The sequence below is a fragment of the Emydura macquarii genome, unplaced genomic scaffold, assembly GCF_026122565.2.
Source record: "Emydura macquarii macquarii isolate MOO-44397 ecotype Brisbane River unplaced genomic scaffold, CSIRO-AGI_Emac_v2 contig_2292, whole genome shotgun sequence".
Taxonomy (NCBI): domain Eukaryota; kingdom Metazoa; phylum Chordata; order Testudines; family Chelidae; genus Emydura; species Emydura macquarii.
The window spans coordinates 3,768,140-3,795,740 of record NW_027132429.1 but is presented as its reverse complement, the minus strand read 5'-3'; the positions used below and the strand labels follow the sequence as shown (position 1 = coordinate 3,795,740).

General features: G+C 41.1%; 1 protein-coding gene across 1 annotated transcript; it reads left to right on the top strand.

Annotated features, from left to right (window-relative positions):
• Nucleotides 1-937: 937 nt before the first annotated feature.
• Nucleotides 938-27,167, top strand: PBX4 (PBX homeobox 4). The gene is made up of 9 exons (XM_067560666.1): nucleotides 938-1,286; nucleotides 8,152-8,225; nucleotides 21,275-21,516; nucleotides 21,889-22,079; nucleotides 22,328-22,463; nucleotides 22,747-22,903; nucleotides 23,894-24,000; nucleotides 25,006-25,092; nucleotides 26,347-27,167. Exons 1-9 carry the CDS (start codon nucleotides 1,057-1,059, stop codon nucleotides 26,437-26,439), a joined length of 1,317 nt encoding a protein of 438 aa, XP_067416767.1. The 5' UTR covers nucleotides 938-1,056; the 3' UTR covers nucleotides 26,440-27,167.
• Nucleotides 27,168-27,601: the final 434 nt, after the last annotated feature.

Here is a 27,601-nt window from a genome sequence, read left to right as displayed (position 1 = left end):
TTGGTGGGGAGGTGAGCGAGGGGCAGTTTGATGGGGCAGTGGGGGGGTGAGCGGGGGGCAGTTTGGTGGGGCAGTGGGGAGGCAGTTTGATGGGGCAGTGGGGGGGCAGTTTGATGGGGCAGTGGGGGGTGAGGGGGGCAGTTTGATAGGGGCAGTGGGGAGGCAGTTTGGTGGGGCAGTGGGGGGCGAGCGGGGGGCAGTTTGATGGGGCAGTGGGGAGGCAGTTTGGTGGGGCAGTGGGGGGGTGAGCGGGGGGCAGTTTGATAGGGGCAGTGGGGGGGTGAGCAGGGGACAGTTTGATGGGGCAGTGGGGGGGCAGTTTGATGGGGCAGTGGGGGGTGAGTGGGGGGCAGTTTGATAGGGGCAGTGGGGGGGTGAGCGGGGGCAGTTTGATGGGGGCAGTGGGGGGGTGAGCGGGGGGCAGTTTGATGGGGCAGTGGGGAGGCAGTTTGGTGGGGCAATGGGGGGGTGAGCGGGGGGCAGTTTGGTGGGGCAGTGGGGGGTGAGCGGGGGGCAGTTTGGTGGGGCAGTGGGGAGGCAGTTTGGTGGGGCAATGGGGGGGTGAGCGGGGGGCAGTTTGGTGGGGCAGTGGGGAGGCAGTTTGGTGGGGAGGTGAGAAGAGGGGGCAGCTGAGGTGACAGCTGGGCAGTCTACACTGGGAAGCTCGGAGGGGCCTTGGGGCAGTCGGGAGGGGAGAGGGGGAGGGCAGCCGCACTCCGCAGCCCGCTCTCGCGGAAGCGCTCGCGTGCCTGCCGATCCGGATCCGACCCGGGCGTGCCTCCGTCCGTCCGTCCGCCTTAGGGGGCGGAGTCAAGAGTGAGGGGCGTGGCAGCGCCTGACCAGCCGTGCCTGGCAGGAAGCGTCAGGACGGAGCGGCGGGTTTCGCGGCGTCGGCACGCCAGGGAAGGGGCGGAGCTCCGTCACGCCGGGGCGGGGTCACGTGGGAGGGGGCGGGGCCCGCACGGCGCTGGGCTGGGGCCTGTTGTGTGTGAGCTGCTCGGGCCGTACCGGGAGCCCGTTAGTGGCGGCTCCGGCCCCCCTCCCTTTCCCAGCGCCATGGAGGACCCGTCCCGGCTGCTGGCGGCGGCGCACGGCGCGGGGGTCTCGCTGCCCGGAGGGATCCCGCCGCCTCCCTCCGTCGGAGACCCGGCCGCCGCCGCCCCCCCGCCGCCCGCCCCGCACCGGCACCAGCCGGGGCCGCCGCCCCCCGGGCACCAGGATACCGGGGACATCCTGCAGCAGATCATGGCCATCACCGACCAGAGCCTGGACGAGGCGCAAGCCAGGTACCGCAGGGGACGGGGTGGGCGGCGCCTCCGGACAGGAGATCCAGGGTCCGCGGGGGCTGGGCGGAGGGGGGTGTCTGGGCGCGGGGCCGTTGGCGGCTCTGCGCGCGGGGCTCTGGGGACTGAGGGGTCTTTGAGCCCTGGTGTTTTTAGGCATCCGGGTCTGTCTGGGCTGTGTTTGGCAGAGTCCTGGGGCCTGGTTCCAGGACATGGATAGAGTCCTGGGGAGCCAGGCTCTGGTGCTTAACGGCGACGCTGAAGTGTCGAGTGCTCGAGGTGTGCTGAGCACCCAGTGACCGGCTCCTGAGTTACTCACTTCCCTGGCTGTTACCATCTCTCAGATTGCTTGGGAATGTGTTTGCTGGGCCAGAAGTGAGGCAGCCTGATTTAGTGTCACGGAGGAACTTGGCTTAAAACGGTACAGTCAGTTTTAGTGTTGATCCTGGTAATGTCTTAGGAGAAAACCCTAAATACGGGCTTACAGCTTGTCCAAGGGAATGTCGTGCTGGTGAAAGGTGTCAGACTGACAATCCTGGAGAGTGAAGTTCCCTACATATCCATAGGACAAGTATAGTTCAGGCAGCAATAAAGCAAACTTTCCTCAGACACTGTTTAGCTAGTGTGTCTCAGCCTTGCCCTGGAGAGACCCCCACCTCTGGGATGACAGGAGTCTGTTCTTTATTGTCCTCTCATTCTTTGGCTGATGCTGAGACTGCTTTTAGGACAGGGGAAGTAGATTGAAGATTTTTATGATATAGATACTTATCCACTTGGAATCAGGCTGAGACCCACCAATTTATTTCACATGGGTACTGAACAGTCACCTAATGGCAATGTCTTTCACTCATTAGCTGTGTTGACACTAAATGACCTAGAGGTGAAAAGTTCTACATTTTTTTGTTACTGATTTCCTGAGCCACCCATTTCCTTTTATTTTCTCCTTTGAATGCTGAATATGGAGGATTTGAGGCTGTGGATCTAATTTTTGAATTTCTCACTTGCTATTTCTGTTCAGGAGATTTTATTGTTCTCATCTTACTAAGAAAGAGAATGCAGAGACTTTTAATGTGGGAGATGAATAGTTAATTTGTATATTGACTAAGAGGTTCTTGTACCTTTGTGCTATTCATGACCGACTATAGCATTGTTTTTTGCACATGGTGCATAGAGGTGTGCTGTTTCCTTAGAATTATTTTTTACAGATAATGTCTTAGTAGATCAGTGGATTAGTGAATTGTCCTTTCGCTACTGGAGATGGGGTTCAACTCATAGCTCTAGTCACAAGTGAAAATGATTTCTTTCTGTCTATTGCACAGTTACCATATTATTTGGCTTAGGTAGAATAAAGGCAAGTTTGTGATTGCAGGTCAGAATTGTGTGTGGTAAGGAGAGGGGCAAGTGCACACAGCACTGAATAGCAGGTGTATTACATTTCAGGTCTGAGATGCTTTGGCAGAGCTATGTGTGAGCAGTTTTCACAGCACCTGGCTGCACTAAGCCTGAATCACCCTTCACTTGGGCAAGAAGGAACTGTACTTGTGTTTAAAAAGAAAGGCCTACCTGAGGAGTACATTCTCTTTTGTGCATATTATACTCTCTTGTGATCCCCGAGGGGATGTGACTAATTGCAGTGAATAACATAACCTGATGTAAATACATCAGCATAATTCAGTATCTTCTAGCTTCTTTTCTCTGCCTGAGAGGTGTCTGTGCCCCTGACTGACTCTCTGTAATTCTATGTTTTGCTTACTTGGCATATCCCAGTTAGAGGAAGTAGATAGACTAGAGGAAGCAGTTTGGAAAGTGGAGGGTTGTAACACAGACCTGGTTTATAAAATTATCAAAATGAATACCCATGCATCATATTCCAGTCAGTGATTTGTGACTTTGATTAGGAGCCTGGCTGACGTTCCACTATAAATCAGTTAAACCAGGGTTTATTTACTCTGAGAAGTTTCCTTGGCTGGACATTTTTAAGCCTTGTCTATGCTAGGAAAAGTACCTGTTGGTGTCAGCAGCTTAACTGGTGCTGGAAATGGTTTAACTCAGGGGTTCTCAAACTCGGGGTCGGGACCCTTCACGGAGTCACAAGATTATTATGGGGGGGTTGTGAGCTGTCAGCCACTGTGCATGGCTGACAGCCAGAGCCCTTCAGATATGGGTGGCAGGAGAGCAATGGCTGCTGGCCAGGTGCTCTGAAGGCAATGCTGCCCCCAGCAGCAGTGCAGAAGTAAGGGTATTATGGCATAGGGGTGTGGGTGCATGGCATGGGGGATTATCACTTTTTGAGGGTGGTTGCCACAGCCTGAAATATTTTCAAAGGGGGGTCCCAGGGGAAAAAAAAGGTTAGAAACCCTGTAATACTGCAAATATAGGCAATGGCAAGTCATGTTCTGCACTGTGTCAGAATTGGTAGAGCAGGTTTTAACTACACTTTTGAAAACAGTTTTGAAAATGATTTAACCGAGTAGACAGAATTACTGAAAATAAACTCCAGGCCCATAAACATGCTTGGTATGATCTGAAGATAAGCAAAACTAGCTGCATGTTCTAATTATATAGTTATTGATTAAAAGAAAAATGTTGGTGGGACTTCCTAGGAGAGAGTTTGTGGTAAAGTTAGAACTTTATAGATTGTATTTACTAAGCAAAGATGATATAGTTTTTCATACAATATTTTGGACTATTTTGAGTCAGGGACTTTTCATAGATGGTTTTTCTGTGTTCCTCTTACTCAAAATAATGCATGTTGAAATGAAAAAATTTACTGAAGTGGATGCTGCTACTATTTCAAGCCCCGTATATGTTATTTGTATGAGGCTTCCCTTGATATGCTCTTTTCTCCTTCGTCACTGCAACACATTAAAACTCTCTATAGTTACTGTATAATAAGTGCATGCACAGGCTAAGGTGTATGTCACACAAGACACTGCAATTCTGTTTTCAAAACTCATCTGTAAGAGAACTGAAAAAGTTGAGTGCTTAGGAAGTTTCCTTGTTTTGCCTGAAAACAATGTGAATTATGGGGTCCTGGTGCTTTTTGTGTAGGCTAAATTGCTTTAGCTATTTTCAGTGGGGGTTTTTAGAAAACAGAAACCTTCAGAAAAAATGTTGTTAGAAAGATCTTTTAGGCACAAAGTTTTTGAAGGCTCAAACTTTTTTTTTTTTTTTATACAAAGTGTCCCTTGCATGTGAAATGATTGGGCATGCACAACACAGGTTCTTGCATTCTAGACAATGAGTCCATCTGTGCAGTCTACTTGCAAACTGAGTATCTTGGTAAGAAGGCCTATATGTCATTGTAAAGAAAGCAAAGCAACCCTCCTCAAATTCAGTGTACCAGTAGCACAGATGCTTCAGAGATGTTAGGCAGAGTGCCTTGGAACACCTATCTATGTGCAAGATGGCTTGGCAACGATTTAGCTCCAGATGTTTTATTTGCTAGAGTATAATTTTACGCAATATTTAAAAATCTGCATATTGAACTGTACTGTTACAAATCCTCAGCGCTTCACTGGGCCCTGTTGAGTTTTGAACTTCCAGTGTTTATAGTCCAAATTTTAGACTGCAAGCTAAAAACTGAAGAGCTGAAGTTTTATTTAAAATAAATTCATCTGCCAAAAACTACATTAACATTGATATTAAACAGGCTACTTCATCAACTTTATCCTTCTACACAAGAATAAATATGACCATATTAACTATGGAATGACTTCTGGACAGCATGTTTCTGAGATCTTATAACACACTTAGCTTATTGCTTAGTGTGTAAATCAGCATTTTAGCCCTGTTTTTACGGGAGCTGAGTTTTAAGGCCTGGAATTGGTTTTGTCATAAAGCAAGGACAATAGACTCCTTGGCTTTCTTCTCAGCTGCCTTTGTTCTCAGGCTGCTTGTCTATGGGCAGATATTGATCTGCTTAGATATTTGATAATGTACATTATGCCTTTCCTGGTTTTATGTATTGAAGGAACCTGGTCAGTGGACTTCAATTTTTGTGATATTTTTATTTTGTTTATATTTATGGGAGGCTTGCAGCTAGCTGCCTCTTGTAAATGTTATTGGTGAGGGCTTGTAAGGAAATTGAGTACCTTTTTAAGTCCTTGCCTATAGCTGGAGTACTGCTGTGTAAGGAATATCAGGATGATCTATATTTATTAAAGAAAGCATCTAAAAAGGGGTTATTCCTGGCTCTGAATGTACTTTAATTAAAATAGTAATTTAAAAATGACAAAAGGGGTCATCACAGGAGATGGTGGTGGAGGGAATTTTTAAAGGCACAAATGGCAGTTAGGTACCTAACTCCCAACTTCCATTTACTTTCAGTGGGAGATAGGTGTCTAATTGCCATTGTGCCTTTAAAAATCTCAAGAAATGTCAGATTATTTAGTATCCTGTCCCTCAGTAGTTCCAGAGAGATGTTCTAAGAAACTTTGTGAGGATGGTTCACAGTGCGTCTGGCAGCTAAGATGCAATTGCAGCTACATGTCTGGCTATCATTGAGCATATGGCATTGCTTTTTTGGTTGAGAGATACATCATAACTGATGCCATTGCTATCTCTTCAATGAAGCAGTATGGTGCATGAGATTTTCAAGTAGCTTAAGTATTCAGTTGTGCATAAGGATCTGACAGCAAATGGCTGGAAAACAAAAATGAAGGTACCAGAACCTGCAAGAACACTTGACCCAAACTTATTTTTAAGGCTTCTGAATGAGACTGGTGGGGATGGGAGTTGGGGGGGGGGGAGGAGGGAGTTTTAGAAAATACACTTGCCACTCAATTTCTTATAAATTTTTGTGGATTTATACTCACATGTTCTGCTTTCTAAAATATTCTCTTTGTTTTGTGAATGACCCACTCAGATTGAGTATGCAAGAGAAACAGTGAATGTGACTGTTTGTTTGTTTTTTTTTGCCGGTTCTGTCAAAAAGGAATAAAATGATTTGTTTCTCCTGTCTGTCAATTACAAGTAATGTAGTGGCTGCTTTTAATAGAAGATTAAAAACTTCTTTGACAAAAGTGATTTTTTAAAAGTTGATTGTGTCCCTTTAAACTATTAGTAGCATTCTGTAAAACCAAGTTTATTTGCATAGGTGACTCCTAGTGAGTTGTATAAAATCAATTTCCATTGCTTACAAAAAATGAATATTTTCCTATTTAAAAGGAATACCCTACCAAAAATAAAACTATACTAACAAGACATGTGCCTATCATCTCCATGATCACTTTGTTTGTATTTTATATGTATTTATCCTACCCTTCATCTATTTTGTCATGTCAATTGTAAGCTATTTAAGGCAGTTACTGCATCTTCCTGTGTGTGGCGCCTGTTGGCTATTACTGAACTACAAATAAATAATTCTGGAGTGATATGTTAGGTTTATTTAGAGCAGTGGTTCTTAACCTTTCCAAACTACTGTACCCCTGAAGCCTGAGTCCCACCCCCACGGGGCTGAGACATGTAACTTAGTTTCATGGCGCCCCTGTGGCTCCAGGCAATTGCCTTTCTTGCCACCCCCAATACCAGCTCTGCACTTGCGACCCCTCTAAACCCCCAGGTTGAGAAACACTGATTTAGAGAGTTATGGCTGACTGGATGGATCACTTGATGATTATCTATTCTATTAATTCCTTCTGAAGCACCTGGAATTGGTCACTGTCGGAAGACAGAATACTGGGCCAGATGGATCATTGGTCTGACCCAGTATGGCTGTTCTTATGTTCTAGGGTACGTTGAAATAAAGTAGACATTGTTTATGCATGGCATGTGGTATAATTTGATATACTCTCTCTTTCCACAAACAAATGTAGCATACTTATTAATCCTTTTCCCCTTCCCATAATTTCTGTTTGGATAAACAAGAACAAAAAATGAGGTGGTATCTGGCACTTAAACACTGGAAGCATCATGTAACTTCTGTCAAAGGAAAATATTCTTTAGGTTGTTTGGGAAAATAGATGGACATTCTATTGGGGCTTGAATGCCCCTCCAGCTATAGCAGTGTCAGATTTTCTATTGTAAACTCTTTGTTGACAGTTACATAGGTGCATCAAGGTGATATATATCCCATAATATGCAAATGCTGCTTTTAATATATTCACAGCAAACATCATAACAGCTCCAAAGAAGCAGTTAATGTATGCTATAATTTCATACTAAGAATGCAGTCAGACATATTCTGTATTGTTATAAATTCATAATGTGGAATACAAGTTACACATGAGGTAGCTTCTGACACTAGGTCCTTCTGCTTGCACAGACGTGTCCCTTAACAGACAACCAGTCTGCTCCTGATCCCATTTAGGCCTCCCCTTCTTAAAAGGTATCTTTTCATCCCTCCTACACAGACACCCCAACAATCCTCTGGGTGCTATTTCTTCCCTTTCTGTTCTAAGGGAAGGACAGACACCTTTTGTTCTGAGTTTGATTAAACTAAAAGAAACAATATTTGATTTGATCAATGGTAATTGTGGTCTGTTTTGTTTTTGACGTTCAGAATCTATTATTTAAAGATGCTGATGCCTCTCATTTTAGAGGGACTACTTTGTTTGTTAGAGCAAGTGGAAGAATACGAATTCAGAAAGCAGCCCTTTGTTGACTACATCATAAAAAATATACTTTCCGCAGAGCTTAACTTCTGTTTTGCAGTCGAATATTTCAAGGCCATAAATTATTCTGGCAGAGAGTTTCTGGTGACGAACTTGAGTGAACTGTATGACCAGAACTTCCAAATTTACATTAAACTTATGCTCTAATTTTTTCATTTTTATAAATACATGGAATCAATTCTTTATTAACCGTAGCACGCCTGCCTCTTTCTCTTTCCACTTGGCATTCATCTTTTTTTTTCTCTCCTTTTTAGAAAACATGCCTTGAATTGCCACAGAATGAAACCAGCTCTTTTCAGTGTGCTGTGTGAGATCAAGGAAAAAACAGGTGTGTTGGAATTTTTAAATTATTTTTGGAAAGTTGGGTATCAGAAATGAACAGTTCCTGGGTGAAGTGCAGTTGAGAGAGGCCTTCATTGGTGAATGATTTTTACAGTTAAGGGTGATCATAGAAGATTAGGGTTGGAAGGGACCTCAGGAGGTCATCTAGTTCAAACCCCTGCTCAAAGCAGGATCAACCCCAACTAAATTAATTTCCTGGCCCATTGTACTTCTGTAGGTTGTAGATTATTTGTAGTTTGCTTCCTACAGTGTAGGCTGTTCCCTGATCTGAAGGAAATATTACTGCTCATTGATTTTGATTTGAAAAACAAATGAAAATATAAACATTACAATTATAATCTGAGTAGGCATGGGTAGACACAAAGGGGTGACAACCAGATACCTAGAATGTCTTTAATAGTGTGTTGCCCATGTCATGCCATTTTTTTTGAAAGGAAATGGTCCCAAAACTGTGGAGGGACTAGGAGGTTAACATTGGAAAATGAATGAGACCACTGAAAAGAGAGGCAGAGGGAGGAGAAGGAGCGTAGAGATGGGGAAATAAGACAAAAGCAGCAGGAAATTCAGTTGACAGGTGGATTATGTGACTTTTTTTTGTGAGGGGTGGCATGGTGTTAGGAGTGAATGGATTTTGATTTTGGCCACCCAGTGTATTTATTGTTCATCTATAAACTCCTGGGCAGTGATGTCTGGATGTTTTATTGTGCTTTGTTGTGTAAACTTTTGAGCTTATTGAATTTGGATACTGTATTAAAGGATAGTTATTAGTAGAACCAGTTTAATTATAGAAAATGTGTTCTTTATTATATAATATATTTAACATTAATATCCTAATACTGAACCTTGGTACTGAACCTGTACTGAAAAAATAACTTAATTTTCTTGTATGCCATTTTTGTACCATATTTCCAAACTAATGGCCACATAGTTTTATCTTCAATGATATCCTTGGCATCAAAGGCAGTATGTGATACTAAGTGAGATGCAACACACTCTCACTTGTGTGTAAAGAGAATGCCATGGTTGGCTTATTTTGAGTTTTTGTGGCAGCAATTCTGTTTTGTTTTAGGAAAATTTTGTAGGAGTGGAAGTTTGTGAACTATTATGCTATATGCTCTTATGTCTGTTTATTTTGTGTGCTTTTCTTTCCTTTGAGCAGGGGCTAACCTTAGGAAAGCTTAAAGGAAACAAATCCAAGCACACGTTTTATTTGTTTTTCTGTGTTGGGATTTGCTTGCTCTATTTTATAACTTGGAAGTTTAACTTCTTTTTGACTTAAACATATTTGTAACAAGAGACTCCAATACCTTGGTTACGCTGGATTTGTTTTGGTCTCATAGGTTTTTGAATGTCTGATGGCCTGTCTGTTCCTTATTTAAATTATGGGGAGCAGATGTTATGGCTTCAAGCAAATAAAAGCCTGGACATACTGTAGCATACGGTTTAGGCTTTCTTTGTGACCCAGGCACACAAGCTTCCTTTCTAGCTCTGTGAATTAGTTTAAAACATGTTTGGTTCCCCAAACCTCTCTTCCACATTCCCTTTGTTAGTGTGCCAGTGTCACTCACAATAGCTCAGGATAAGCCATGTGCCCCTCCATTGAGCAGCCAGCTGGAAAGTGCAGAGAAATTCTGCCCAGAGAGTGTTTTTAAAAATACTTGTACAAGTGACTATTCTTATTTGCCACTTAAATTGATTTATCCAGATTCAACCTTCTCTCAAATTACTGTTTGAACTCTGGACTAGAAGATTTCTTTTATTATTTTTGATTAAATCATTCAGTCACTGTGGTTTGTAGATGACATTTTTATTTATATACCTCACCAGGAAAAATATACTGAAATAGATATTTCACTTTCAAGTATGTCCTAGATACACACATGCATTTATTGAAGCATATATGGGTGACAGACGATGCTTACACAAGGAGCACAACAGCTCATTGCTCCATTGAAGTCCATACTAACCTCCTTCACAATAACATCCACTTAGTTCTTCTGAAAACTTGCTAAAATGCTATTCTAGCTTAAAATATTTTAAAAATCTTATCTTGGTGTTCAGTTGCCATGGACATCCAATGGTTGACACCAGTGCTTGTCCAAATATAAAAGCTGTGTCTAGCATTGAAGTTCCATGTGTGCATGTCAATAGAAACAGAAACAAATATGATCCTTGAAGACTTCCCTTTTCCCGACTGATTGCAGCAAATATCTGAGTTGTGATGGGTTTAAAGGTCTTTAAGGCAGTGGCACTGTCTCTATAGAATCATAGGACAGGAAGGGACCTAGTGAGGTCATCTAGTCCAGTCTCCAACACTTAGGCAGGACCAAGCATTATCTAGACCAGCCCTGACGTGTGTGTTTAACCTGCTCTTAAAAATCTCCAATGATGGAGATTCTACAGCTTCCCTAGGCAATTTATTCCAGTGCTTAATTACCCTGACACTTAAACTGGACATTAGGAAAAACTTCCAAAACCACTCTTTCTGCAATTTAAGCTTATTGATTCTTGTCCTATCCCCAGAGATTAAGGAGAACAATTTTTCTGCCTCTTCCTTGTAACAACCTTTTACATACTTGAAACCCCCCTCAATCTCTTCTCCCAACTTTTTCAATTTTTCCTCATGTTTCTTAGACCTTTAATCACGTTTGTTTCTCTTCTCTGGACTTTTTACAATATGTCCACATCTTTCCTGAAATGTGGCACCCAGAACTGGACACACTACTCCAGTTGAGGCCTAATCAGCATAGAGTACAGTGGAAGAATTACTACTTGTGTCTTGCTTACAATACTCCTGCTAATACATCCCAGAATTATGTTTGCTTTTTTTGCAACAGTGTTACGCTATACACTCATATTTAGCTTGTGATTCACCATGACCACCAGGTCCTTTTCTGCAGTACTCTTTCCTAGGGAGTCATTTCCCATTTTATATGTGTGCAACTGACTGTTTCTTCTTAGGTGGAGTACTTTTGCATTTGTCCTTATTGAATTTCATCCTGTTTACTTTAGACCATTTCTCCAGTTTGAATTTTAATCCTATCCTCCAAAGCACTTGCAAGCCCTCCCATCTTGGTATCATCTACAAACTTTATAAAAGTGTATTCGCTATGCCATTATCTAAATTGTTGATGAAGATGTTGAATAGAACTGAACCCAGACCTGATCCCTGTGGGATCCCACTCGATATGCCCTTCCAGCTTGACTGTGAGCCACTGATAACTGGTTGGAAAACCATTCCCAGAGAGTAGTTTTCACCCACTTTATAGTGGCTCCATCTAGGTTGTATTTCCATAGTTTGTTTGAGAAGGTCATGTGAGAATATCAAAAGCCTAACTAACATCAAGATATACCATAACTTACGCTTCTCTTCCTCCCCCTTCCCACAAGACTTGTTACCCTGCTAAAGAAAGCTATCAGGTTGGTTTGACATGATTTGTTCTTGACAAGTCCATGCTGACTGTTACTTATCTTATTATCTTCTAGGTGTTTGCAAATTGATTGCTTAATTATTTGCTTCATTATCTTTCTGGGTATTGAAGTTAAGCTGACGGGTCTATAATTCCCTGGGTTATTTCCCTTTTTATAGACCAGCACCTTATTTGCCCTTTTCCAGTCCTCTGAAATCTCTCCCATCTTCCTTGACTTTTCAAAGATAAACACTAATGGCTCAGGTATCTCCTCAGTCAGCTTCTTGAGTATTCTAGGATGTATTTCATCAGGCCCTGGTGACTTGAAGACATCTAACTTGTTAAAGTAATTTAACTTGTTCCTTCCCTATTTCAGCCTCTGATCCTACCTCATTTTCATTGGCATTAATTATGTTAGATGTCCAATTGCTACTAACCTTTTAATTGAAAACTGAAACAAAACTCAATTAGCACTTCCACCATTTCCACATATTCTGTTAATGTTTTTCCCCCTCATTGAGTAATGGGCCTACCCTATCCTTGGTCTTCCTCTTGCTTCTAATGTATTTGTAGAACGTTTTGTTGTTACCCTTTATGTCTCTAGCTAGTTTAATCTCATTTTGTGCCTTGGCCTTTCTAATTTTGTTCCTATGTACTTGTTTGTTTATATTCATCCTTTGTAATTTGGCTTCGTTTCCACTTTTTGTAGGATTCTCTTTTTGAGTTTCAGATCATTGAAGATTTCCTGGTTAAGCCTGGATGCTCTCTTGCCATACTTCCTGTCTTTCCTACTCAGTGGGATAGTTTGCTTTTGTGTCCTTAATAATGTCTCTTTAAAAAACTGCCAACTCTCTTTAACTGTTTTTCACCTTTGACTTACTTTGCATGGGATCTTACCTACCAACTCCCTGAGTTTGCTAAAGTCTGCCTTCTTGAAATTCATTACTTTTATTGTGCTGTTTTCCCTCCATATGTGTTTGTACAGTGCCTAGCACAATGGGGCTCTGATCTTGACTGAGGCTTCTGGGTATGACTCAGACTCCAAGGTCAGAAGGGACCAATATGATCAGCTAGTCTGACCTCCTGCACAACGCAGGCCACAGAACCTCACCCACCCACTCCTGTAATAGACCTATGACTGAGTTATTAAAGTCCTCAAATCATGGTTTAAAGACTTTAAGGGACAGAGAATCCACTAGCAAGTGAGCCGTGTCCCATGTTACAGAGGAAGGTGAAAAACCCCTAGAGCCTTTGCCAATCTGCCCTGGGGGAAAATTCCTTCCCAATCCCAAATATGGCAATCAGTTAAACCCTGAGAATGTGGGCAAGACTCACCAGCCAGACACCCAAGAAAGAATTCTCTATAACAACTCAGAACCCACCCCATCACAGGCCATTGTCATATCTACCACCAATAGTCAAAGATCAGTTAATTGCCAAACTAGGCTGTTCCATCATACCATAAATGTATCAAGCTCAGTTTTGAAGCCAGCTAGGCTTTTTGCCCCACTGCTCCCCTTGGAAGGCTATTCCAGTCTGATGGTTAGAAATGCATCTAATTTCAAGTCTAAACTTCCTGATGGCCATTTTATATCCATTTGTTCTTGACTGCAATACAAATAATAAGTATTTTGTTTAGCAATTTATAACACACATACAAAATTTCCCCCTCCCACTGACTGCGGTACATTGTCCTTCTGCTAATATCCTGGTTGTTCAAATAGGGTAATTCAGTTTGTACCTTTTCATTCCATTATAGAACTTGGCAAGTGGTGTGGGACTAAATACTTGTTTTCCCTTTGTCACTGGGTTTGTTCACATTCCTACATTGCGGTCTCTTGTTCCTTAGTACTCAGAACCGAGCTGGCCCTTGTCTTCCTTCTGAATTAGTTTTCTTCTTCCCCTCAGTGGTGGAGAATCTACAAGACCTTCAGAACTTGACTTTTCAGAAAGCTCTGTTTTGTCACAACACATGAGACCAGCAGAGGCTGGGGACTGAGTGGTGGTGTTCTTAGCAGAGGGTCATTGGCTGTGGAATTTTCTCTCTTGTGGCTAGTGATCGCTTGGATTTGATAGCTTTCAGGGTGCAATGAGAGGCCCATTTGTTGAATAATGTGATGTGAGGTGTAGGAAGCCGCTGTGGCCTCCCCCGGAAGCAGAGGAAGGGCCGGAGAGCTCTGATTGGCCCCACTCGCACCCTGCCCCAGAGTCTGCCCGGCAACAGGGGACCCGGGCCGTGATAGGGCCACCCGCCCAGGCCAATTGGCAGCCCCGGGGCGGGGCCCCAACAGGAAGGGGAAATATAAAAGCCCAGCCCTGGAGCTCAGTAGGGCCCAGACTGCCGGCAGAGGCGGACGTGCTGCCCCGCCAGCAGCCGACTAGGCCGGAGCCTAGCCGCCGCCGCCGAACCCCAGCCCCACCTGAGCCCGGGGATTGGATAGGGCCCTCCAGGAGCTGGACCAGGCAACCCGGCCAGGACGACTGGGCCAAGTTACCCCGACCCCGAGCCCGGAGCCGTGCTCTGGGACCGCCAGACTGGGCTGAGACCCCAGAGCAGCCTGAGTGGCGGGCGCCCCCGGAAGCCGGGCCGGATTTGGAGGAGCTGCCAGCCGCCGAACCCCCCCCTGCAGCGGGGCAGGACTTGGAGGAACTGCCCGAGGCCGACCCGCTCCCCTCCTACAACGACCTGGAGGAGCTTCCCCCTGAAGAGGAGTTTCCTGCATTGCCCCCGGTCGACGAGGAGGGACTAGCAACGCTACACCAGATGGACTATCCTTGGGACATGGAGGCACCAGGTACTAGGGCCAGTGGGGAGGAAGTAGCCCAGGGGCAGCCACGGCCTGTGGCTGAAGCCGCCGTATTGCCGGTGTGTTGCGGCAGGAGCCCCGCCGGCACAGTGGCAGCCGCTTCTGCCACTGCTAGGGCCCTGGGCTGGGACGCAGTGGAGACGGGTGGGCCTGCGTCCCCCTCCCCTTCCCCTTTTCCCTAGCCACCCGAGGAGAATTGCTCTCCTGACCCCGCCTGAAGCCGTTGCCTTCTTTGCTGACCCTGCACAAGGGTTAGAACCTAGACTCCTTGCTCGCTCGCTCTGACTGAGGGCCTGAGCGATCCGCCTCCGCTCGCCCTGCCTAAGGGTGGGAGCAATAGACTCCTTGCTTGCTCGCCCTGACTGAGGGCCTGAGCGATCCGCCTCCGCTCGCCCTGCCTAAGGGTTGGAGCAATAGACTCCTTGTTCGCTCGCCCTGCCTGAGGGCCTGAGCGAACCGCCCCCGCTCACCCTGCCTAGGGGTTGGAGCACTGGACTCCTCGCTCACTCGCCCCGACTGGGGGCTTGAGTGGTAGACTGAGTGCTCGCCCCACATACGGGCGAATTGCCTAACTGACCTCTCACCGAATGCGAGTTACTCCTCTGTAGGAAGCCGCTGTGGCCTCCCCTGGAACCAGAAACTCTTACATGAGGGTTTCTCTCTTGGTAGCAGTAAGGGATGGCTTGAAGTGCTATGTGTAGCGTTTATTTAAAAAAAAATTGTATGACTACCAAATGCCATTGTGATAGGCAACAAATCTTCAAATAAAATGTGTGTATGTTCTACATGCAGTTAGTGCTGATTAGTTAGTCTCAGTTCCTGCTGAGATCCAATTAATTACTCTGCAGTTCTATTTTTAAAAGTGACTGTTAAAAAGGAATCTTCTGATGAGACACCAGAGAACCTATGGAGTATGAATTGTTTATAAAATTCCAGTCAGTCAGCACCTGTGCAAACCCTCTGACAATGGAGGCTACACACATTCAACTTGAAGGGGTAATTTGGTTTGCAGTAACTTTATTTCTGCTGATTTGCAAGAACGAAAGAATCCAGCTTGGCTTTCAGATCCCATCTTAAAATTCACACAACTGTCTTTTTACAGAAAATGTCTTAAACTGACCTAGGGAGGTGGTGGAATCTCCATCCTTAGAGGTTTTTAAGCTGAGGCTTGACAAAGCCCTGGTTGGGATGATATAGCTGAAGTTAGTCCTGCTTTGAGCAGGGGGTTGGACTAGATGACCTCCTGAGGTCCCTTCCAACTCTAATATTCTATGATTCTATGATCATGATCACATTTTATATGGCATTATTGAGGCATATACAAAACCCCATAATACTATTTGTTAATGTTTTTCTTCAGGGCAGAGCTGCATTTTAGGTCTTGTGCAGCAGATGTTGCCACATTTAAGAGAAACTATCTGCAAACTATTATAGCTGTCCAGAGTTAAAAGTTCTAAAGTGCCTTTCATTTTTCTAAATACAGAGAAAACATTCACCAAGTCTCAAAATGCCCCATGAAGTAGATTATCCCTATTTTACAGATGGAACAACTGAGACACAAAGGTCCTGACTCTCCAGTGCCTTACGCTTTGTATAGTCATTTACACTATGTACAATGCAGGCTATTAAGACCTGCATATTCAAATCTATCCTATCCCTCTTCTTCTAATGCCTTGAAATTCAAAGGGGTTAACATTCAAGCTTCTGATTTTGTGTGCCGTATAATCAATAGATGTATTTACCACTAGTTTTTCTGCTCTGTTGCCACGTGGAGGAAAATCAGGAGAGGAAAACAAGCCTAAACAAATTGCATATCATTTTTATTTTGGCACCAATGATCTCATACAGTTCATTACAGAACTGCAGAGCTTTAATTAATGATATGTAAATATATTATAATGAGATCATTTGCATATTGAGTGAGGTTTCAGTACCTTGGGTTGTGATGTATTTTAATTAAGGATTAATTAGAAATGATGGGAATTTCATTTGGCTTAGTATAATTATTTTACATTTTGATGAATATCTAGTGGGTGTTGTGCTGGAGAATGTATAATACCATGTTAGTGTATGTGACAGCACCAGTTCAAAAGGCTTTATGATCCTGAAGGGTGTTTGATAAAAGCATTCATAAAAATGATGGATGGATAGTGAGATTTGGGCATACTATTAAGCCTGGACATGTCTGAGTCATACTTAAAACATTATATAGGTGTAGGTAACTATGTAAACAGCATGGCAGAACATGTACTTAGAATTGTCTAGTTACCTACTGGAGAGAGAAGTAACAATGAATAAATTAGTTTTAATTTATATTGTTTGTCCTAAGTTTGTACCAAAAACTAAAGTAGGAACCTGTGAATTGTATAATACTTTTTTTATTCACTCATCCTCTGGTACTGTACATGGTAATTACCTTTAAGAGTACAGTACAATTGCCAATAAAAATCCAGCTACTCCCACTTTTGTTTAATAGTCTTGACACATAACACCATAATATTAATATTGCTTATTGTACAACTTAGTGTGTTAAATTTCCGTACACACTAGTATAACTACAACTTCAAAAAAAGTGATTCTTTTTGTCCAGTTTGATATGTTGATCACTCATTAAGGTGTTGATGCAGTGATGAACAAATTGATCATAATGGTTCAATGGCTACCAAAAGGCCAAACATTGCTAGGCCACTTCTAAATTTAAGTGAGCAAACCAATCCGCACAGTACTATATGGGAAAATTGATGTGGGATACCTTAGTTAGTTTAGAAGTTTGTGACCACATTGGTGATTTCTTTTTTCTTTTTATAGTGAATTCTAACACTTGTCTGAGACTAGCAGGCTTATCTCTATACTAGCATTGGGAGATTAACTTGAGCTGCCTCAATGTGATCAAACTTTTTGGTTCTTGATCAGTCTCCATCAGAGAAAATAGTGTATCATTGATTTTCATTGTTTTTAATTAATGAATCTTTGTTTGTCAGTGACAAGAATTTTTAAAGGGGGCTTTAAAGGTTCATTTGATGGGGAGAAAGGGACATATTGACTATACTTCTCCTGGCAAGTCCTGAAGGCTAGTGGTGTCTTGTGGAGGCAAAGATTGCTGTTGCAGACAGATGGGTGTGGCAAATAATGGTAGCAGGGATGAGACTCGGCTGAATTTTAAAAAATAAACTAATCATATTATGAGGAGGATCACCTGCTTTGGACGCTAAAATCCTGGTATTACTCTTGTCCCTCTGCTATAGGCTTGAATTTGTTTAAAGAATCCTTAGCTTCTCATTTTTCTACTGCTCCAAACACTTTTTTTTTTTTTTTGGTAGAAGACAAACCAGTATTAAATCCAGAGGGTGTCAATTAAAATGACTTAGATAGCTTGTGATATCTAAATACCCTTCCACAAGCTGGTTTTAATACCAACCTGTACAGATTTTGTTCTTCCAATCTTCTTCTGCCATGATTACTGGCTGTAGTGGGTTGTTATATAAATTAATGCAGCTTTTGTTCTCACTGATTTGAACAGGCTGCTACTTGTGGCAAATTCTTAGTTATGAATTCTTCAGATAAATAGTTTTGGATGAATGAGACTTATTTTATTAGTACCAAAAGTAACTCAAATGTTAAAGTAGTTGAAGAGGAATGTTGAAAATATTAGGACTTAAAATTGACAATCTATGACAGCTGCCCCAGAGAAGGTCTGACTTTGAGGACTTTAATAGCTTTATTTAACTATTAAAATATCTGATCTTTGAGGCAGTTATATGTACAATTTGTAAGTGAATTAAATTTCTGCTCTTGTCTTGGTTCATTTTACAGTTAATCCAGGAGGAATCTAAAATGTGTTGTGTAGTGGGTTTTAAAAAAAAAAGCTCAGTTCTAATCCTTAGGTCTAATCATCTTGTCAGAGTTCCATTAAATAAACATTTGACTTACCACTGTAGAAGTGTAGCCTACAAAATGTTAATGATATTTAACTCCTCTCTATTTACTTGTGACTTACCCGAGTCAGCCTACTAAATTTTTCTCTGGAGACTTTACAAGTATTTCATACATGCATTTCAGTAGTTGACTTGAGATGAGCCTATGTGTAATTGATACCTAACGTATAATTACCATAATTAGACAAGTGACAGAAAATTAAGCTGCAGCTGGGAGCTTGATTCTAACAGTGAGGCAGACTCTGATATGCAGTATAGAACATATGGAAAAGGGTTTGTCAGAATTGCTTTCAAATGGCAAAGCAAGACCCAAATATATCTGCTCCTGTTAATTGTCTTCTTATGTACCAGTCAAAATACTTGAATGTGAATTTTAGCCAAGATTAGCTACCACATAAACTCAGGCTCACTTGCCTCTGCGGTCACGGTCCCAATACTCAACCTATGGTTCACAACTATTTGGAAATAGAGGACTGGCAGTTTTTAAAAAAATCTACAATTTTTCCTCTTTTGTCCATATTACAAAAATATCAATTCTGTAATGGTGCTGTCAGAGGAACACTTTGTGTCTGGTCTGCAATAAAAATATGCTTTCCTTTTGTGTTAGTTTCTGGTATGAATTTCAGTAGTTGCTGATTTATAAAATATGCAACAGTTTCCCTTCCTTATATTCCTTTAGCAGAATTTCCCCTTCATGTTTTAATGGAGGGGATCTTTTCAGTTTGCTTTTCATTTTCCTCTTTCTGTGGTGGAATGAATCTTGGAACTAGAGGTCATTTACATCAAGGCAGGTAAATTATAGAAGTCACAGGAAAAGACTTACTAGGTTGAAAGAGTAAAGCAAAATTGAGGACCATGTAGCTGGTGGTTATGGGTGGGAAGGCAGTGTTTGCTACATAAATGGTGGTTCATGATTTCATAAATGCATTTTAGTACCGTTTTTAAAAGTGGGAAAAAACACTCTGTCAACTCTCTGGAGTTAATGCCAGTCTGTGTTGCTCAAGACTGAGTCTTAAACTCTTCAGTAAATACACTGTTTTAAGACTGAATATGTGGTAGGGGAAATGCTGTACATAAAAGAAATGGTGTAATCCGTATCAGTCTGTTACACACACACACACTCTTGCTTTCCTGCAAAGAATGAGATGCAAAAATTTAAGAACTGATTTCTCTAGGTGATCTGAAAGGAATTCAGAACTACTTCCTGCTGTTGGAAGATAGTTGATTTTTCTTTTGCTGAAGCCTTTTAAAGTTAAGCAACTGAGGTAGAGTTCAGTTGACATAATAGAACTATATTTGATTAAAGCTGGTGCTGTTATGTGGAGCAAGATTTATGGTTTGTGGAGCAAGGTTTTATGTTGACACCGTGGTCCTGTATGCCTGCCCTTGCTCTACATTTTTTTTTTTTTTTTTTTTTTTGCTGGCAAAGGCAGAAATGGGTGAGGGGGTACTTAGGAGAACAATTTGACTATTGGCAGTTTAGAGTAAGATTCTATATTGTCTTCAGTTGTCTTATCACCATGTGCATGGCTTGTGTAATTTCTATATGGTCTGTAAAATATTGTGTGACTCAATGAAAGTAAAAGGTTAATTTTCACTGTAATGTAGCATGTGTGTTTTCAGAATTGTGAATGTTGGCTTATGGATTTCTAATTGTAAAATCTTGATTTTTATGTATACGGTTTCAGTATTTTGTAATGGTGTATATTAATGAATAAGGACGTACACTGACATTTATCAGGATCCTGTGCTGGCCACAGAGTGAAAAACGGTCCCTTTACCCAATTGCTTCATAATTATGGATCTCCTTCATCTTGAATCTTTGTGTAGAACAATATTTGTCCTTGGTGTGTTAATATTATAGGATATCCACTCTGGGAAGCTTTGAAACCTTCAGTCATTTAACAAAATTGTCTAGCACCTAGTGTTCTCTTGAGACTAAAAATTGTAGTTACCAAACAAAGAATAGAATTTGAATTAGAAAGCATTAAAAAGTGTTTGCATATTTATGTTGCTCAATTGACCGAATATCCTGCATACTCTTGTTTAGAGTGGAGATTGCCCCCAGTCAGCTGTTGAGACAAAACTTAGTTGAGAAAAGGAAATGATTAGTAGCGTATCTTTAAAAAATTGTTTAAACAAAGTACAGGTGTAGGAGCATGTAAGTTCATAAACAGCTCTAAAGATTGGCTCTCTTGGAATTAGGAGAGACTTATGTAAAATTCAGACGTAAGTATAGGACTTCTTGGTTGTTTTGGACTGCTCACAAAGTAATACCTCTAGTTCTGATTCTAATGGAAATTCAGAGGTGTCAGACTTATTGATATAAAACAGACTAGGCAAAATTCATCCCTGCTCCACTGACCTCAGTAGAAGTTTGTGCTAGTGTCATTCTTCTCTGTTACATGTCTAGAAATATAGCAATTGGCATGGTGGATCAGACCCAGTCCAGTATCCTGTCTCCAAAAAGTAGCCACACCAAATGGCTGAGGATGGTGCAAGAAATCCTGCAGTGGCATGGGGGTTATCTCTCATGAAGTTCTTATCCTAATTTCTAATAGTTAGAGATTAGTTTAAGTCCTGAAGCCTGAAGTTTTAAATCCCTTCCAAAATCTTTTTTAACATTAATTACTGTAATTCTGTATGTTGTTGTTATACATATTAAATATACAATCTCTCTTTGAATTTTGGTAAATTGTTGGACTCAATAGCATCTTGGGAATTTTGAATTTGTCACTTTGAGTCATTACCCTGTCCCGTTTTGCTTGTGCGTTAAAACGACTGTTAAAATCGATTAAGTGAATTTAAATAAATCACCAGAATTAAAGCTGACTTTTTCCTACTTCAGAAATAACCTTTTGATCCCTGTTTATATTTATCTAGTGTTAAGTATTCGCGGTATTCAGGAGGAAGATCCCCCCGATGCTCAACTAATGAGACTAGATAACATGTTGCTGGCAGAGGGTGTCTCCGGGCCCGAGAAAAGAGGAAGAGGAGGACCTACGGCTGTAGCAGCAACATCAGGTGGCTGTCCAAATGACAATAGCATTGAACACTCTGACTACAGGGCCAAGCTGTCACAGATCCGACAGATATACCACTCTGAGCTAGAGAAATATGAACAGGTGATCTTTCTGCATGGAAGAGTTTTTATCATCTCAATTTAAAAAAAATAACCATTTTTCCTTTGCTGTTGGTTGTAAGCACAGAACAGGGAGTATAATCTATGCATATAAATGCAAGGGTGGCAAATGTAATTAAATCTTTCTGCTCACTATTTAAGAATAAGGCTAAAATGGAAGGACTTTTGACATTCATTAACTTACCTAGTTTGTCTAAGATAACTGAAAGATTATACTTGTAGTATTTTTAAGAGCAAATAGAGGAGTGGAGCTAACTGTGCACTCCTAAAATCTTCTGGATTTATTCATTTATTGGGGAAATTAAACTGAATTTTGAGGGTACTTTATTGTTTGTCAATTTTAATTTATTTTCAGGCCTGCAGTGAGTTCACAACCCATGTTATGAACCTTCTTAGAGAACAGAGTAGAACAAGGCCAATTTCACCAAAAGAAATTGAGCGCATGGTGAACATAATCCATGGCAAATTCAGCACTATCCAGATGCAGCTGAAACAGAGCACATGTGAGGCAGTGATGATCTTGCGCTCACGATTTCTTGATGCAAGGTAATAAACATGCACAACCCAATGGCAACAGCTATTGGCTCTGACTGTGCTTTTAGATGTATCTATGTTGCTTGATGTCAGTAATTATAACACCATTATAATGCCTGCATTTACAATCTTGAACTAGTTTAAATATCTTTAAGCACACACCACATCATGTATAAAAAGTATGTTTAGTTATCATTGATAACGATTAAGTCTTTCTTGTGTATTTGCTCAAACAATGAATAACTATTGTGTATTTATAGGCGTAAACGGCGTAACTTCAGCAAACAGGCAACAGAAGTACTGAATGAATATTTTTATTCCCACCTGAGTAATCCTTACCCCAGTGAAGAAGCCAAAGAAGAGCTAGCGAAGAAGGGTGGCATCACAGTCTCGCAGGTATACAATGCTTTATCTGGAATTACTCTTTATTTTAAAAATGTTGTCGCTTTTTAAAAAGAGCAATAGTCCTCTGTTACTAAGAGATTTACAGTTAAACTTTCTTGGCTCATTATGACCACCTGCTATGGTGAAAGATGCTTTTGTGTATCCTACCTTTTGTTAAAGGCTATATGGCAAATTTTTCCCTCTAAGCTTAGTTTAAGAGCTACCTCTGCTGGTAGCCTCAGTAACTACTAGGAGACAATAGTTTGGTCAAGTACTGACAGGGATGTTTTTCTAGGTCTCTAACTGGTTTGGTAACAAGAGAATCCGGTACAAAAAAAATATGGGAAAGTTCCAGGAAGAGGCTAACATTTATGCAGCAAAAACAGCAGTGGATGCAACAAATGTGGTGGCCCAGGGCAACCAGGCAAACTCTCCATCAACACCAAATTCTGGTAAGTGGGAACTCCTGTGAGGGAAAACTGTCTCTAAAAAAGGTAATTTTTATTTCCCTTCTTGCTGAGAGAAGCCTCTATAGTTCAGAACCAGAGGCTTCTCATTCTCTTTCCATGTTGCCATCCTATTCTTTATACCACTGTCCAAGCACCACAAAGAATGCAAGCCAGAGAGTGTGTACAGATACTTCTGACTAATCATATGAGCATTTTAAAGATACAGTTGAACCTTGTTAATTCTCACCCTTCTAATCTATGTCCCACATAATTTGTGCATCCCCAACCGCATCTGTCTCCTCTAGAAAAAATTAATAGCTTGTACTATAAGGCAGTGGTTCTCAATCAGGTGTATCTGTTCTCCTGGAAGTACATATAGATACATCAACTCATCTAGATAGTTGACTAGATTTAGAACAGGCTACATAAAAAGCACTAGCGAAGTCAGTACAAATTAAAATTTCATACAGACAATGAAATGTTTATACCACTTTATATTCAAATTGATTTATTTTATAATTATATGGCAAAAATGAGAATATAAGCATTTTTTTTCCAGTACTGTGCAGTGACACTTTTGTATTTTTAGGTTTCATTTTGTAAGCAAATACTTAAGTGAGGTGAAACTTGGGGTATGCAAGACAAATCAAATTCTCAAGTGCAGCCTATGTTTTAGTAATATCTGTATTGTGCTTTCCTTATAATGGTGTACCGTAAATACTTACACTCCCCTGTTTGGTATATTATGGGCCACTGGCTTGTCTTTTGCGGGTAGAAACTGTACTTGTACCAGTATTTCTCATATTTATCTTTTTTCACATTCTGAAGGCATATACTTGCCCTGGGTATCTTTTTGTCAATGTTTAAAGTTGTCTTGACTTTTGTATATATACATTTTTAAAATTTTCCTTCTAAATTAAGATAATATTTCTGCTTTTGAAAGAGCCAAACAGTTTCTCTGCATTTAGCTACATTTTATTCTTCCTTTTTCAGGTTCCTCTGGCTCTTTTAAGATGACAAATTCTGGAGATTCATTTATAAATTTGCAATCACTGACATCCTATCAGAGTTCCCCAGTGGGAGCCAATGTGCAGTCACAGGTAAGGTGTGTGGGGGAACTGGCACATAACTTCATCAATAAGCCAAATGTTAAAAAATCCATGTTTTATTGGTACTGTTCTTCCCTCGAATATGGATGCAAATAAATTCAGATCTGTAAAATTAAATTACTGGTTTTACACTTTCAGTATATAGAATAGTGATTTTTTTTTCCTCGTCCTTGCTCTCATGTATTAGAACAGTACTTCATTGGTTAGATTTCAAGGAATGGTTAAAGCCAAAAGAGTTGGGTTTTTTTTAATCTGGAATTCAGAGGTCTGGGGGACAACCCTTCAAGGACCCATTTCTCTTGAACTTTGGATTTATAAAATCTAAATTTGAGGCCTAAATTGATCTAACAGTGACACCATATCTTAATTTACGTTGTAAATATCAACATTTTCTCATTTTAAAGTAAGTCTGGCTTCATGTGTTTAAGGAAAGTTTGACCTGTTAACAATATTTTAAATTTAAACTTTTTAATTTTTAATTTAAGTGGAATAATTAGCAATATTATGCAAGCTACACAAAAACTTCTTTCTCTCTTTAATAGAGGCTGTGTCATGGGGGCTGGGAGCCAGGTTGTAATGCCATCTGAACTGGTGACTCACTCACTGGTCATGGGCTAGGTCAAATAACCCAATTGATAATCTGAGCAGCAATCAGGAAGTATGCCTAAAACCCATAGGTTTAGACTTTTCATTTAATTTTGTTAAGAAATATTTTTGCCTTTAACACACGCCCCCCTCCCCCCCCAAACAAAACAAAACAAAACAAAAAAACAAACAAATTATTATTCTCACTTTTTAGAAAAAACAGAACCATAAAGGCAATTCCTTTCATACAAGAAAACCACTTAAGGGGTGCAAGTTAAAAGTATTTGGCCCTCTACATCTTTCCTTGCCATGTGCTCTAAGTAATAGGATGCTGTGTTTCAATCACCCCACTTCATTTCTTATCAGACCATTTCCCTTGTTAATCCCATCCCATATGGGGTTTTGTTACAGATGGATTCCTTACATCATGTCATACATCAGACAGGAAGATATGACACCATTGTGGGGAATCCTTTGTATACGACGCAGCGCATTGATGTAAGGAGTTTGATTTCACTTTTGGTAGATAAGTGAATTTATTAGCATAAACTAAAGAGTGCATTTCTTATTACACCCAACCCCTTTGTATCTTAACATAGTTGTAAATTACTGTTTGTGTTTATAAAAAGGTGAATTCCAGAACCTACTGGTCGTCTGCTATTCCTGCTCTACCCCAGACACTAAATTGGGGTTTTTTTGGTATAGTTTTTGCTCTTGCTCAGTGGAAAACTACACTGGTTTTAGCCTGTGTTTGATTGCTTTGTAGCTAAAGGGACTAGCTAGCCTCTTTGAGTTACTCCAGTGGAAAGGCTATTGTCTAAGCAAGTGGTTCTCAACCTTTTTGTCCCCGAGTACCACTTAGGGAAAAAAGGGTGGGGACTTGCGGCGGTGGCACGGGGGGGGACTTTCGGCAGCGGCGGGTTACATGGGGGGAACAATGCCCTCCGCTGAAACCCTTCCGCCGTTTGCCCCTTTTCGGCGGCAGGGTTTCCAGGGGGTGGGGGGGTGGGCACTTCGGGCGGAGGATTTGGCGGCGCGGTACGGCTCGCGTACCACCCAGCCTTCTGCGAAGTACCACCAGTGGTATGCGTATCACCGGTTGAGAACCGCTGGTCTAAGCTGTATTGCTTTAAAAAATTTCCAATGGAATATAAAGAAAACGGTATGCTGAGACCCCCCCTCAGCCTAGCACTAGCATTTTCATTGACTTATGAGAAATTAATATCTGAAATACACTGCTTTACAAGCATAACAAACTTCATATCAGTTTGAATCTAGATAATGACCTGTACATTTTATAGATTCTCGTTTTTTTTCTTTTTTTTTTTTTTTAAATGGTGCTTGGAATGTTTTCACTGGGAATGGGAAAAGGGGCCTGATGTGGCAAAGAGGTTAATGCACCCACATTTCACATCTGGAGAAGCAATTAAAATCTAGGCATAGGTCACTAGTGAGACTTTGGTGTGTTATGTCCTACTCTGATTCATGCATATCACAAAATCAGTTTGTATCTGGAATAGAAGAGAAGCCAGTGTGGTGCAGGTGATGAGTTGCACTAACACAGAAGAAGTGTAAGTAGGAGGAACTTTCTCAGCATGTCTGCGCTGTGTCCTGCTCTGTTTAATTCCTCATTTTTATAAGCACAAAACTCTTCTTTTGAAATCTGGAAATAAGATAGATAAAATGCTTTATCTTTTGGATGCAAGTAACATCTGAAGGATTTAATGACAATAGATTTATTCCCCCCTTCAGGCTAATGGCAGCTGGCAGGATGCTACCACCCCTTCATCAATCACTTCACCTGCTGGAGACCCTGGAAGTGTTAATTCGGATGCGTCTAATTAAGTTTTTAGGACCTATTGATGAGAGGAAAGAGGTCATTAGTGTAATTTGTCAATGTTGCTCTCTTGCCAATACTATTGTTTATACAACTTGACACACAGCTAATTACCTCAGAAAAACCCTGGAACCAATAGAAGATTGTGATCACAGTGATACCTCTCTACCTCTCAGCATGACACAGTTGAGTTCTTTTTACTTCTGCCCATTGGGATGTGAAATTGTTTTAAAAGAACTTGCTTCATTTTCCTAACCAAATTCATTTTTTAAATATCAATTTTATGGTAAAAATCTGAAAGTATCTCTTCTAAGACTTGGCATTTGTCTCAGATTTTCCAGTTAAAGTTGACTTATTTTAATTTCCATAAGATTTTTTACTATGAAATTTCTGTTCTAGTTGATAGTTACTAACAATTAAACCCCCTGTATTGTAATTGTACGCGTTCTCTGTATTGTAATTTTGTATAGGAAAACAAGCTTTTCTTTTCTTAACTCAAATTCATTCTGAACTAACTAACCAGAACAGAACATTGCTTTACCAAAATTTCATTGGACTTTGCTCTTGAATAGGAACTTTCATCTTTTGTGTCATTTCATGTAGTTCTAATTTAATGTCTAGTGTAAACTCAGACTTCCCTGTGAATAGATTTTGTGCATTTATGAAAATGTTAATACAAAGTCCTCATTTTCAGTTGAAATTTTATCAAAGATAATAAACTTCCAAAGCCTTTTTCTTTCCTGCCTTTTCATGAGCCTTCCCTCATCCATATGGGTTTGCTGGTTAATAGCAGCTTAGTGCAGCCATTTTGACAGTGCAGGAACCTCACTATACATGAATGCAAAAACAACTCCTACACCATTACTCAGAACAGCATTTGCTAAAACTTAGTACTATGCTGAGATCAAGAGTTATGGTACTGCCTAGCCTTTCTTAACACAGAAACAATAATTGGCTCAGTTCTGCCATCATGTACACCCAAGTAAATGGAAGCCATGTTTTGACTCACTGTGTTCCTTTTGAATGATAGAGTCCAAGTGATCCTACAATAGATGCTTTAGAGAAGAGAGTACTGCCTCTCTCTTCCTGACTTTAAAAACCAAACAGGTTTAGGCCAGTTATGAATGTCTCTGGGATTACTTCTGGTAACAAGGGCTGTTTTCTATTTAA

Excerpts from the sequence above, each read along its gene's own strand:
- PBX4 (XM_067560666.1), top strand. The coding sequence starts at position 1,057 with ATGGAGGACCCGTCCCGGCTGCTGGCGGCGGCGCACGGCGCGGGGGTC. Across the intron at positions 22,080-22,327 it reads TCACGATTTCTTGATGCAAG|GCGTAAACGGCGTAACTTCA; the intron begins GTAATAAACATG and ends GTGTATTTATAG. Across the intron at positions 25,093-26,346 it reads ATACGACGCAGCGCATTGAT|GCTAATGGCAGCTGGCAGGA; the intron begins GTAAGGAGTTTG and ends TCCCCCCTTCAG.